Consider the following 14,433-nt stretch of genomic DNA (forward strand, 5'->3'; position numbering starts at 1 on the left):
TGAGTTTCTTCTTTTTTCTTTTTATTCTTTTTCTGAAGTGATGCAAATGTTCTAAGAAATGATCATGGTGATGAATACACAACTGTGTATATTCATGATGATATTGCGAGGCATTGATTGCACACCAAATACGAAATGTTCGTGTTTGTATGTTGTTTTCTCCATAAAAATTTTTTAAGAAAGGTGTATGCACTTTAACGCAAGTTTAAGCTCAATAAACAGGTAAGTTTCAGTATGTCATATGATCAGCCCAGAGTGGGCACTGGATAAATAGAAGTTCTATAGAAGAGGAGGCAGCAGACCCATTGGCTCTGTGCTAATCAGACCCCCGCCCCCCCCCCCCAAGTGGCTGGAAGCCACCTTTTAAAAAGTCACTGACAATCAGAGGATATGGTGGCAGGGAGAAAAGGATGTGAAGGCTCTGGAATCCAAGGTAAACAAGGAATGGTTGAAAGCACTGGAAAGGAGGATGATGGGAACACTGAGACTTAGGGAGAGCATAAAGAGCATCTTTAACCAGTGAAAGGCTCTCTCTGGAGTATGGGACTTAGCCTTTTCCTTTGTGGCTCTACAACAGTGATTCTTCAACTTTAGTTTCTGATTCAGCAGGTCAGGGGCAGAGGGAAAATCTGCATTTCTAACAAGTCCTCAGGAGACACTGACCTGCTGGTGCAGGGACGTACCCGGAGAGCCACTGCTCAAGGGTGCAGATTTTGAAAAGGGAGGTAGATTTTGGGTCCATGAAAGGGAAAAACTTGCTAATGTTCAGATTCAGAATTTAGACCTGCCCAGCCATGGAAAAAAAATAATCTCACATGTGTACAGCAGTTTGTGCTGTAAATAGCAATAACCATAATGAAAATGGTTAGAGCACCTGGTGTGCCAGGTCATGTGTTACATGCTTTGCTACATTTTCTCACCATATGGCAGGTTTTATTCTTGCCATTTTGCAGAGGAGGTGCCTGAGGCTCAGTCCTCACAGGTCACCCCAGATTCCTGAGACTCCAAGGACTGGCGTGCTCACGCTGAGGCTGAGCCGACCCGCAGGGGTGCTGTACGTAAATGAAATTCCATTGTTTTGAGTGGGAAGTTGCACTAGGTAATTTCAGAGTCCTTCCGACTCTCAAAGTCAGAGTCAGCTTCAACTAGCACCTTTCAGTACTAAGTAACACATTAAGCACCAACTTACTGTGTTACTGTGTCAGGTACCGTGCCACATCCTCTCCTGGCTGTGTGTGTGGCCACTGGTCTAAGAAGCTTCTGGGTGGACTCACTTGCTCCTGTCCCTCCTATTCCCCTTGGCACTGCAGGGACCACCCCCTTCACTGAGAACTCAGCCGGATATTTGTTCAAGGAGGCTCTCTGTACACACACACACCTCTGCCATGTTTGTGATTATGCATGTGTTCGGGCCGTCGGGTGTAGCCCTTGGCACCAAGCTGACTGCCACCTGCCCCATGCCAGTCCCACAGAGCCTGCCAACCTACTCCCATGCTGCAGCCAGCAGACTGATGGTGCGGGGGCTGAGAAGACAAAATCCGAGGAGGAGGGTTTGTCTTCCTACCCCAGACCGGTCAGAGGGACTGGAGGGTGTGCTGATGACCTTCACGGCACTGCTCCAGCCTGGCCTCCTGAGAGGCTTGGAAGCAGAAGCCAGAGGACGCTGGCGGCCAAGGACAGGCCTGCAGTCACTTGAAGGACGCTGCCAATAGGAAACCAGGCCCATCCCAGGGACGCCCCTTTACGCTACCAGGAATCAAACCTTTGGCTTTCATACATTTGTTTTATAGTGATGTTTTCTGTTCTAGTAGAAACAGTATTAAAAACACAATGTAAACATGGATTTATAAACTGAGGAATTTGGGCAGCTCTGATGCATGTAAGAGGATAGTGTTGAGGGTATCTAGATCTTATTTCATTCTGTGTTACATTATCTTGTTTACTTCTTCTGTGTGTACTTCCAGGATGTAGCTCACCTGTGGTCTGTGCTGAGCAGGTGATTGATTTCTTATCAGCTTGCAACTATTAGCCCTGTACAGCGTAGTGCAAACAGCTCATACCAAGAGGTCAGAAAGTCTGGGCACCCGGTGATGAGGAAATCCCAGGGTCTATGCCCTTGGGGCCCAAGAGTGAGAAAAGAGAAGCAGCGAATAGATGGCAGTGTAATAGGCTGGAATCCCCAAAGAGGGAGTGCAAGGCTTTCCAGAGGGGGTGACCTCTGAGGCAAAGGAGTAGAAATCACTCAGTACACCAGCAGCAAAACAGTGATCTCAGTCTGCAGGAGCTTGAGAAACCTTCACTCCCACATATCCTTTCTTCCAATCTAACTGTAGTCTTTCCATATCTGGGACTCTCAAATTGCTTTTCAGAGCTTGTAAGGAGCATGGATACTTCCATTCCAATTTATAAGGAGTCAGAGCAGTTAAGGGACCATCCAAGGTATTATTTGTCTCTCAAATTTAAGATTAACCACGGGGTGCCCAGCCAGGAGTAGACACTCAAATGCACAGCACAAAGGAAGGATAAAGCAGCCTCTGCCCTTGAGAAACTTGCTACAGTTAGAAGATGTAAATGTAAAGATAACTGCAATTGTAAAAGCATGGTGTAAATAATTCAGTGGCTAGCTCTTTATCCAGGACTTGCTATTTGTGAGGTATTCTGGGGGGCATTTGGGGTGGGTTAGAAATATTGGTGATAAAGTTCCCACTCTTAAGAAGCACAGTTTAACTGGCCCTGGGGGTGGGGGAGGTGGCAGGAGAAGGAAGATAACAGTTGGTGGAATATAATACTGACACTGTGAAGACTGGGGAGGTGGGGGGAGGTAAAAGAATGGATCATGGGGTTTGCTGGTATTTGGGGTTTGGATAGGATTTATCTGTGAAAGTTTCCTGGAGGAGGTGGACAATGAGCTATACTGGAAAATAGACAGAGAAAAGAGATGAAGAAAGACAGGAGTCAGTAAAATCTGTTCACAAACTCACCCTTCTAGACCCAGCTCAGAAGTCACCTCTTCCGTGAAGACTTTACAGACTGAATTAGACATTTCTCCCGCCACCCTAAAAGCACCCCATTACAGAATGTGCCTCATTGCGGGACTTGCTTCTTTATCTGTTTGTCTCAACCCAAGGGCCTTGCCCAGCACCCAGAATGCCTGTGACTGTCACCTTGTTAAAAACCCCAGGGTGGGGCGGTGCAACGGCAGCTCAGTGGCAGAGTTCTCGCCTGCCATGACAGAGACCCGGGTTCGATTCCCGGAGCCTGCCCATGACAGAAAAAAAAAAAAAGCCCAGGGTGATTAAGTTTCAAGGTGAACGTTCCCTTTACCAGAGCTTCTCAGACTTAAGTGTACTTATCAGTCACCTGGGGGTCTTGTTAAAATGCAGATTCTAACTCCATCGGTCTGTTGTGCAGCCCTGAGACCCCGCATTCTCAACAAGCTCCCCGATGGTGCAGATCTGCTGGGCCACAGCACTCACTTTGAGCAGCAAGGTCCTGCAGCGTCCCTTCTGCCCAGGTGTTCTACCAGGGACGGGAGCACGGCATCGTGACTACCTGCCGACACGGCTGGGTGGGTATCCCCAGGATAACCTGACACGAGGTGGAGGAGCCAACTTCTCACACAGGTGCTGGCCCCATCTCACAGGGGCACCTGGGACTTGTCCATTCCTTCCCTAGACCGTACGCACCAAGGAGGGGAGCCCCAGACTGCCTTAGGCTCAGCTGGTCATAAAAGGTGACAGTTACTTATTCATGAAGGCAGGCCGGGCAGGCTGGCACACCGCTTGTGATTGTAATGAAGTCCAGAGTTGTTCTCTGGAAAAAAAAAAACGAGTCCTAACCACGCGCGTTTGATTGAGTCCTCTCTGTCAACTTGACAGAATTTCAAACCATGGAAGCTCAGAGCTGGAAGGTACCAGCCTCTGGCTGAGGTCTATGCTCTCTCCATTATCACAGATAAATGCTTGTCCTGTTTGCAACCGACACCTCTGTTTAATGGGGAACTTACTCATGATTTCCTGGGGTCCTCTTCCCATGCGAGCCAGCTCTGGGTCCTGTACTGAATGAAAACGCTGCTCCCCTAACTGCTCTCCGCTGCCCCACTGGCTCACACAAGACAAGTGGAGCTGCTCTGAATATCTCATCCTTCACATGCATAATGACCCTGGCTTAGCCCAGGGGCTCTGCAGCTCTAGCCCAAACGCCTCAAGTTCCTTCATACTTGCCCCAGACAGTGCACCCCTGCTCAGTCGCAGCACTGGTCCCGCTTCCCCGGCTCTGCGACAATGGCCCTGGCAGAGTGAGGCGCCCCACAGCGTCTGGAGTGAGTGAAGCGTTCTATAGCTTGGGGGAGGGGGGTGGGGTGCATACACAGGTGTAAATGTATTTTAAAATTCGCTGGGCTGTTTACTTAAGCTTTTTGCAAAGTATATGTTATACTTCAAATAAAACAATAAAAATAAAAAGTAGATGAAATAAAGTGAGGATCCCCACGGCCAATGCAATATTCAGCCCCCACATAGAAATAAAATCCAGGGCTGAGGTGTGGTCTGAGAGCAGACCTGCTTCCCACAGGGCTCTCAGGCTGGTGGCTAAGCACCACCCACCCACCCCCTACGTGCGGCTTTTTTTTTTTAGTGGAAAAAGGAATTTTCCCTGGAATTCCTCTTTCTTTTCTTTCTTTCCTTCTTTCTTTTATTTTTAGATCACAACCACTTTATTATGGACTCCAGGAAAAAAGAAGACTTAATACCCAAAGGATTAGACTGAGCTTTCCTCTCCCTAGAGAAGTTCCCACATATTTATGCACAGAGACATGCACAAGAAGATCCCCAGCAATACTGTTCGTAAAAGCAAAACAAATTGACAGCAAATAAAGTGTCCATCGATAGAAGAATACACGAATACATGGGGGCATCCCCTACAGCGGAATACTATACAGCCGTAAGAATGAATGACGTAGATCTGCCCACGTAACATGAATAAATCTCATAGCATAATATTAAGAGAAAAATAAATAGCAGAAGGAATCCATTCAACGTGATATTTTTATATAAACCTTTAAAACATGTAAGACTATATGAGGTGAGGGTTTATGTACAACATGTGAGGGTAGGAGTAAGCATATAAAGACACCATGGGGAAAGTAAGGAACACTTTTAGGTTAGTGGTCACCTCTGGGGGGGTGAAGTAGAGAGGGAAGGAACAGACGGGGTGTCAGTTGTGTTATTATTAATCTACTGCTAAGTATCGAATTAGCACAAATTTGAGCAGGTTCAAACAACACACATCCTCCTTTTTTCTCAGAAGGTTATTTCAGAATCCCTCCTGGGACTCCTCCAGGCCACCACCCTTCTGTCCCGGCTCCCCCAGCTAGGAAGGAGAGAGCTGGGGTCCGGGAACAATCACATCTCCCTCTGCACACATCCAGAGCTCAGAGGAGTCAGGTCGGTGAGGATCAGCTCTCTGGCTCTCCCAGGGAGCTTGAAAGGAAGAAGACCCAAAGGGTAGTGTGCGGAACCTCTGTGGGTTGTGATGAAAGCCGTAAATACTCTCCCCAGGAAAAAAGAAAATGTACAAGCAAGATTTTATTCCCGAGGCAGAGGTGGGGCTCTGCCAGACTCCGGAGGTCCATCTGCAAAGCCCCTGGGTTTAATGGGAGAGGACCAGGGGTTTTCTCCACTGCTGAAGCCCAGGCCAGGCTGGTGTCTGGGGACCAAAGACTTGCAGCTCTCCAGAGCCCACGGGAAGCGCTGGAAGGGCCTGCTCTCTAACTTCTCTGTGTACACAGAGGACGTCTCGGCTCCTCAGTTTGCCCAGCTCTAAAATGGGCGCTTGGGGCCCTCCGAGGGTGGGCCGCTGCATAAGGAGGCTCGTGAGACGGTTGGCTGGGTGGGAGAAGGGGTGGGGGGTGAAGAGCGGCTCCTGGTTGGTCTCCTGCAGCCAGCCGGGGGAGGGTGAGCGTGTGTGTGTTGGGAAGGAGGAGGGGGATGCCCGAGCCCGGCCCGGCGGCACCGGGAAGGCACGGGGCCGACGCGGTGCCCACCGCGCTCCCGCCGCTGCCCGGGCCCGAGGGCGGGGCCCCTCGCGGGGTGGCCCCTCCCCGCCCCTCCCTTCCTCCCTCCCCGGCCGCTGGCCTCCCCAGCCCTGCCGGCCCTCCCACGGGCGGCGCGGCACTCGGGCACCCGCGCTCGCTCCGAGGCTGCAGCCGCGAGCCCGGGAGCCGGGGCCATGGGCTGCGACGGCCGCGTGTCGGGGCTGCTCCGCAGCAACCTGCAGCCCACGCTCACCTACTGGAGCGTCTTCTTCAGCTTCGGCCTGTGCATCGCCTTCCTGGGGCCCACGCTGCTGGACCTGCGCTGCCAGACGCACAGCTCGCTGCCCCAGATCTCCTGGGTCTTCTTCTCGCAGCAGCTCTGCCTCCTGCTGGGCAGCGCCCTCGGGGGCGTCTTCAAGAGGACGTGAGTGCCGGGCCCGCGCGTCCCGGCCCCGCAGCCCCGCGTGTCCCCTCCCCCGCCTCCCCGGCGCCCCCCACCCCCACGGCTCCTCGGAACTGCCGCGCCGACCCTTCCCTTCCCAGCACGGCTCGGGTCTCTGTCGGGGCTGTGCGGGGGCTGCCAGTCGCCCCTGCCTTCTGGCCTGCAGACCACCCCTTCTAGATGTGCCAGCCGTGCCGCGCCTTAGCCCAAGGGCTGCCTTCCCTCCCCCACCCCTGCTTTCCCCAGAAAACTCTCTCCTGAGACTGAAGGTGACTTCTGGATTTTTTTAATTCCCCCTTTGGTCACCCTGAGGAGGTAAAACTGGTTCTCACTCCCCTCCCCATCACCCCATGGGAAGAGGGGGTGATGGAGTTTACAGATGGGCAGGGTCCCCCCCTTGCCCAGTTGGCCTGAGGTTAGTGGGTAGCCCCCTGCTGCCAGGGGCAGATTTGGAAGTGAAGTGAAAGGAGAGTGGGAGTGTCCGCCAGGGGCAGTGCTGGGGGGCCAGAGCTGGCCTGCAGCTTCACAGAGTGCCCTGAGCACAGGCTCCACTCTATCAGCTCCAGAGAAGCTGGCACTTCTCCCCACTCCCAGTGGCCACGGGGCTGGAGAATCTGCATGGCCCTGCCCCTGAGAGAGCCAGGGTACCTTTCCTGCCTTGGCCCCTGGAAGCAGAGCCGTCTGCCTCTGAGACATACAGGACCTTCCTGTGAGGCCCGGGTAGGCAGGTGCTGGGGGTCTCACTCAGAGCTGGGTTCACGGCTCTCCATCCCAGGTGCCAGGGCTCCCTTTCTGCTCCCCTCTGAAGCTGGCCTCTGCTCCAGGGAGGGGCTCTGGACTCTCTCTGGGCATGGCCCCCAGAACTGCTTCTTGGGGTGCCACTCTAGAGCTTCATCCCCCTAGAGGTTTCCTGGATGGGGAGACAGCTTTGGAACAAAGCTGCAGTCCAACTATCCCAGAGAAACCTCTGCAGGGCCATTCTGGGCCAAGAACTGCCACCCTTTAGTTCACGTCTAGAGGTCTCCCTAAGGGTGGGCTTTCTGACCCCCCCCTGGCTTTCCGAGCTAGTGAAGAGGTGCTCAGGTGTCAATTCAGATGAACCCCACTTTAAGCCACCCAAACTTACAAAAAAATATCAAGGAGGGTGTCATTATCTCCATATCCCCATTACCAAAACCCTCTTGTAAACAGAATTTTTTTTTTTTTTTTAAATAACAAGTACACCAGTGTCTTATGGGTTTTGTATAGGATTGAATGTGCAGGGGGATTAACAAAATCTTAAGGAAAAGCTCAAGATTCATTCTGCCTAGAGGTTTGATTAGAAATGAAGATAACGTGTCTCTGAATATCAGGGTTTTGTTGTTTTCTTTTTTTTTTTTTTCTAAAAATATTTTGACTTACAAAAGCTCCCTCACCTGGAACTTTTTAGGGATATGCATAGTGCAAGGAACTGGAAGGGAAATGAGGGGTGATGTTAAATGGCAAGCTGGCATGTTGGATTTAGGTACACACCCGTAACTGGGCCATCTCTTCCTTGCTTGCTCTGTACCTCCCTCAGGGCTTCTTACTCAACAAGGGGCTCTAAACAAGCAGCGGGACAGCCCTGTGGCAGGAAACAGGTTCACGAAAAAAAGTAATGATAACAAAAATGACCGCACTGGGGCGCTTACTCTGTGCCAGGCACTGCTGTCAGTACCCCTCATCTATCAACTCATTTAATCTTCCCAACACCCTGTGAGGTCATGCTATCATCTCTGGTTTATGCAGGAGGAAACTGAGGCCCAGAGAAGTTATGAAACTTGCTCCAGGTCACACAACCAGTAAGAGGCCTAGCCAGGACTTGAACTCAGGTGTTTGTCATTTGAACCAGTTACTTTGGAAATGCCTTTGGCTTTTATGAGTGGTCAGCTTCAACCGCACACATCAGGCACAGATACGGAATGAATGTCTCTGGGCTCTGGCACTCCTGGGAAGGGAACTGTAGGCCTTTGGGGCTTCCTGCTGGGATCTGAGGCCCCCTAGGTCCTAATATTGGCTCAGATTTGAATTCTGAACCTTCTTCTCTCCACTTCCAAGAAAAGGCCACCCCCAAATGTCATCAAGAATCCTTTCCCTGTGGTTAAGAGTAGAGCAGACTTCCGGTGGCAATGGAGGGACCTTCCAGGGGCGGTCCTATATAAGAGAGTCCACTCACCTAGCTAGCCCCGGGCAGCTCATCACAGTCCCCCACCCCCAAACAAACAAAACCCCCACCAGTCCTGAAACCAGCCTCTAGAGCTCAATTCTTTGGCCCTCACCATGTCTCCATTAAAACGCTAATACCCCTGCAAGTGCTTTCAGCTTAACTGATTATCAGCTAGTGCTCGGCTGGTACTTGTGAGTGGGGGGGGGTTGGATGCACAAATCTGCTAGGGCCAGCTGTTGTGGGGGAGGCAGGCGAGTGCAGAATGACAAACCAGGGAGGAGAATCGAGGCAGTGCCTCTTTCTCTAGGGTCCCTGCTAGGGCCCTGCCTACGGCTTGGCCTGGGCTGGGACCCCGGGCTGCATGGGGCTTCAGGATGCCTCCACAAGGACAGGACGTGTGCATTAGAGAGCTGTGTGTGGAGAAATTGCAGCGAGAGTGTTGGATGTTCGGATGGGTTGGATGTTGGGATGGGTGCAGGGCAGGACTTGAGCCCTCGGTGTCGCCACAGCCCTCGTTGTGTGTGTGTGTTTGGCTCTGAGGCATACAGCCCAGAGAGCTTAAAGGAGACCACATGCAGCCCCAGAGGGAAAGGAGTGCAATGAGAGTAGGAAGCATTTGGACTAGACCTTCCTTAGGAAAATCTTGCTTACCGTGACCAGGAAACTCTCAGAGAAAAACAAAAAGTCACCTGGCTGGCAGAGTATATAGGTATGACAGGAAAGGGGAGGGGGTATGTAGAGAAAGGTGAGTTTTCTTTTCCTGGTGTCTTGGGGACCTGTCTAACCACCCCGGGCAGTTGGGAGACCCCTTTATCTCAGAGGCATCAGGGTAGATAAATGACTTTCTGAGCTGCCCCAGCCTTCTCCCTGCCTCACGTTGACCTCTCCCCTGCCCGTACCTTCTTAATTGAAGGCTGGCTGAGTGCTCCCTCTCTTTGCCCCATACGCTATGTCCTTCTCTACTTTTTTTAAAAAATTAAATTCCTTCCAGCTTGCAAATCCCTCACTGTTCAAGCCCCAACTATGTCTCCCTTCTGCCCTTTGCATCAAATCCAGTGTCCTGCGCTGCTGCTCCCCAGGCCCATGCTAGCTGTGCTCCCCAAGCTCCTCCTCAGCAGGGGCGTGGCAGGCCGCAGTGGCACAAGGCACCTGCCCCAGGAATGCTAGTTCCCTCCCCTGACCTGGGCTTTGGCTGGGCTCCTCATCTAGAAAACCTCAGCCTCTCCCTCCAGCAGCGTGTACCCTTCAGCATGCAATAAACCTGTACCAAAAGCCTTCAGGGTACCTGCTCCAGCATGGTTCTTGCTTTAAAAATCTTTCTCTGTGTGTATTTACATATAAACCAGAAATCCCACTCCTAGGTATATCCCCAAGAGAACTGAAAATGTATATCCACACATCAACTTGTACATAAACATTCATAGAATGGAATACCAAAAAGTGGGAACAACCCAAATGCCCATCAGCTGATGGATGGATAAACAAAATGCTTACACCATGCAATGGAATATTATTCAGCCATAAAAAGGAATGAAGTACTGACACATACTACAATATGGATGAGCCTTGAAAACAACATACTAAGTGAAAGAAGCCAGACATGAAAGACCCCATATTTTATGATTCCATTTATATGACATATCCAAAATAGGCAAATCTTTAAATACAGAAAGTCGATTCGTCATTGTCAGGGACTGGGGGTGGGGTGGGGGTGGAGACAGGAAAAGGTAGTGACTGCTGATGCATGCAGGGCTTCTTTTGGGGGATGATGAAAATGCTCTAAACTTACATTGTAACCGTTTTTAGCACTCTGAGTATACAAAGTGAAATGTACATTTTGAATAGGTGAATTTTATGAGATGCAATGTATAATTTCAAATTTTTAAATATTTAACAAAAATCTCAAAACTCATATCATCTATAGATTCACTCATTCAACAACTATCTCTTGAACCAACCATCTCATATTTTAGGGGTGATATGACAATGTCCCTACTCTCTTGGAGCTGACATTGTGGGGGACAATTTTTGGTAGAAAAATGAAGAAACTAAAGCTGGAGAAGGATAGAGAGTGACCGAGTTGAGGGTGGGGGGCCTACTTTAGCTGGGTGGTCAGGGCAGACCTCTTGAAGGAGGCAGCGTTTGAGCTGGCCCTGAAAGGCGAGAGAGATACACCCCGCCAGGCCGGGGACACCACTGTGCGTAGGGCGCAGTATCCCAGGGCAGACGCCTGCCTTAGCTGGGGACCTCCGCAAAAGCAGACTTGACCACACCCCACCTTTACCCCTGCCACACCCCAGGCTTAGCAAAGGGCCCTGAACAAGGAGGGGTGTCTGTGTAGAGGCGAGAGGGGGCCTCCTCTCCCCAGCCTCCTGCCTCAGTCTAACCTGCCTTTCCCATCACCCTCTCCGGGGAGGCAGTCACTCCCTGCCCAGCTCGCAGGGGCCCTCTGTCTCCTGATTTCTTATCCCAGGCACCCACCCCATCTCACTCAAGGGCTGCCTGCTCAGGGGTTGCCTGCAACTTGTGGGATGGAATGGAGCTGGGAATGCCTCTGAGTCTGCTCTTTGCCCCTCTCTCCTGGTCCTTGAAGGAAGCAGAAAGAGGGATCAGGGGAAGGAGGGAAGGAAGGTGTCTTGAGCTGCACTGCCAGGCAGACAGACTTTCCTAGGTAAAAATGTGAGGAGAAAGCCAGTGTGGCCAGACCCCGGGTTCACCCAGCGCTGGCGTGGAGCCGGGCAGGCCCCTTCCCTAGGGAGCGGGCTGGCTGGCATCTCACTGCTGGAGCCCTTCCCTCTTGTCACAGTACCTGGAGGGCAAGAGCAGGAGCATAGGGACAGGGCCACCTGCCTAGTCAAGGTGGTCAAGGAAAGGAGGCCTTGGAAGTGAGAGGTCGCACAGCGAGTAGGGCAGGGTGGGCACTTCCAGGCACAGCCACAGCAAAACTGGGGAGGGCCTCGGACAGAAGTTGGGTTTGGAGTCCCAGTCCCTCCCCTCCCCACTTTGCACCTTCTATGCAGAGCCGTTCGTACGTAACTTGGCCGTGGCCTGGATTCCTGCATGGCAGGGTCTCCCGGACTGCCTAGGCTGCTCCCCCGGGCCTCTCCAGGCCTTGGGGCAGTGGGACCCCTCCTCTCACTGACCTGGATTGACCTCTGCACCCAGCACCAGGGAGGGCAGGTCAGTGACACTCCATGGCTCATTTTCTGCAGGCCTGTGCCTGGACTGAGAGTCAGGAAACTGGGTCCTGGCCCAGCCCTACTCAGCCTCTTCTTCTGTCTGTCCTTCCTGCTCTGTAGAATGGAGGGCAGGACTCTTAGGTTCTCGCTGCCACACTTTAGCTGGGATTCTGTGGGTTGGGGGTGGGGGATGAGGGGGCCGTGGAGCCCCTCCTCTAACCATCCCTGGACCAACCCCCTGGAGTTGTCGCAGAGAGAGTTGCTGCAGGAATAGCGACAGGCCCAGGGAAAGGGTACAGGAGCTGGCGCTGCTCTTTGTCCCCTTCCTGTGGGGTTCCCTGGGTCCAGCAGTGCTCTCTGTGGGAGCCCAGGGCCGGCAGGGAGGGTGTGAGCATGGGGAGGGGCTGCGGGTGGCCAAAGATCCCAGTGAGCAAGGAAAGGAGGATCAAACATATCATCACAGGGACCCCTCACCACAGCCTCGGGGGGCAGGTCTTACCACCTCCATCCTATTAGAGGCCGCTGAGGCCCAGAGGGCAAAGTGGAAGAGGTTTCCAGGCCACACCACTGCCAAGCAGCAGAGGTGGCCCGAGAACCAGGTCTTCTGGTTACAAATCCTGCTACTGCCCACGCTACCAAAGCTGTTTTGACATATTATTCCATAATTTTCAATTTACCCACATTCCTAGAGGGGCCTGTTGACAAGCCATTTAAAACAGGCTCTGAGATATATCTGGGCCTTCTTTTTCCTTGGCAATAGCAATACCATTCTAAAGAAATTTGTTCCAGCTAATTTTTGGAATATGCGAGCACAGCCCTGCTGAGGCAGTCGGGAGGGCGGTCAGTCTGGGACTCCACCACGAGGGCCTCCTGCGGTGCAGCTGCCCCGCTTTGCTGGACACAGTTCTCCATCCCCTTGGCTCCCAAGAACCCCAGGATCAACCTGAGCTCAGGCCTTCCCATCCTTAGCTGACCGGTTTCATTTCCAGTTCAAATCAGGAAATGGCAGGGTGGCAGGGAGGGGACTTCCCAGGCCTGGTTTCCCTTCAGCCCTTCTCTTCTGCCTGCATTCCCTTTGTATCCTTCCTTTCTGCTTGTCATTGGGCCTGGGAACAAAAAAACCTCCTGTGGGCATCTAGTGTCCTTCTCAAGCATGACAAGATGGGAGGGCACAGGTGGGATGAGGGGAGGCCTGACCGGCAGCCCACTGTGGCCACCAGCCCTTCCCCAGTCCCTTCCCCTTATCCCATGTCACTCTGTGTTCCACTCAGAACCTTCTTGGCAACCCGTCCCAACTTGGTTCCATCTCTCTGATTCTGTCTGCCTCCCTTTTTCTGTCACTCCCATCAGATAATTTAGCACAGTTCCTACCTCAGCCTCCTGGCCTCCTTTCTCCAGGCCCTCCTGTGTGGAGTGATAAGACAATCCTTCCTCAAGCACTGTTTCCATTTCACTGGCAACGTCCAGCCACCCTGTGCTAAGCCCCTTCTCAGGGCCAGGCCCTGGGGGCCGTACAGCGAATAGGCTTCAGCATCTGCCTCGGGGAAGCTCGTGCTGGAGCCAGCAGTTGTAATATGAAACATTTGGAGCTCCGATAATAACAGCAGAAGGGCCGCTGGGGGACAGATATTCTAGAGACTACAGCTGTTCTCCTTTGCTTCCTAATCCTGCCATTCAAGGCTCTGCAGACCCTGGCCTCCTGCTCCCTCCTGTCTGTCCTCCCTCTAGGCTTGGTCCCTGGCCCAACATCAGCTCTTCCTTCTCTCTCTCTTTCTCTCATACATGCACGTACACACACTGCTCCATTGCACACCGTGAAAAAGCAGTATGGTACAGGAAATATAAAAGTCAGAAGACCTGGGTTGGGGTCCAGGCTCTGTCAGTTACTTTTGTAGGCTTTCTCAGCCTCAGTTTACCCATAGGTCAAATGGGCGTCATTGCAAAGCCTGTCTCACAAAGTTGTTGTGTGCAGCAGATGTTCTGTAAGCTGTGAACAGATGCCGGAAGCTGTCATCATTTTCTTTCCAACACCACCCCACAGCTCTTTTTCATCTCTGTTTACTGATCCCAAGTCCAGTTCCCTTAAGACGTTGCTATAGGACTGATTGTGTAAATACTTGAATTCAAGTTTTTCAGGACAATGGACATGTGTTCATTCTTCAAAAGAGTACTTGCACTTGACTTGGGGTCTCCACGTTTCACCATAAAGTGGTGAGTGGGGAGAAATGTCATGTCCTGTGTACTGGGTCCAAGGAGGGAAGGACATAGGGAACGCTCTGGCTGTTCCTGATGTCAGGCCACACAGGAAGCTGCCTACTCTGAGTTGGGATACCTTGTCCAGGGAAAGGAAGGGGAAATAGAAAGAGGGAACTGTAACAAGAGGTCTATGGTTCTTTATCAGCCATAGTGTGTTTTGGCATCTCCTGTGCACTGGGTGCCAAGGAAGAAGCAAATGAGACTGAGCTGTCACGTTGCGGGAGGTGGAAACACAGGAAACCAGACGGGTACAATGTGGCTCAGGCTGTCGGTGCTGGGAACTGCCAGAGCAGGGACACCAGGGGACAGGAGGAGCCAGGAGGGTCTCCCCACTGTT

General features: G+C 52.1%; 1 protein-coding gene across 2 annotated transcripts in view; it reads left to right on the forward strand.

Moving 5' to 3' along the window:
* The first annotated feature begins 6,210 nt into the window (after positions 1–6,210).
* SLC60A1 (solute carrier family 60 member 1) overlaps positions 6,211–14,433 on the forward strand; it is a 61,138-nt gene continuing 52,915 nt past the window's right edge. For both annotated transcript variants that reach the window (XM_077157566.1, XM_077157565.1), the window contains exon 1: positions 6,211–6,458. In XM_077157566.1, coding sequence (XP_077013681.1) covers positions 6,229–6,458 — 230 coding nt within the window. In that variant the 5' untranslated portion in view covers positions 6,211–6,228. The remainder of the gene's footprint in view (positions 6,459–14,433) is intronic.

This window comes from Tamandua tetradactyla, chromosome 4 (assembly GCF_023851605.1).
Source record: "Tamandua tetradactyla isolate mTamTet1 chromosome 4, mTamTet1.pri, whole genome shotgun sequence".
Classification (NCBI taxonomy): Eukaryota; Metazoa; Chordata; class Mammalia; order Pilosa; family Myrmecophagidae; genus Tamandua; species Tamandua tetradactyla.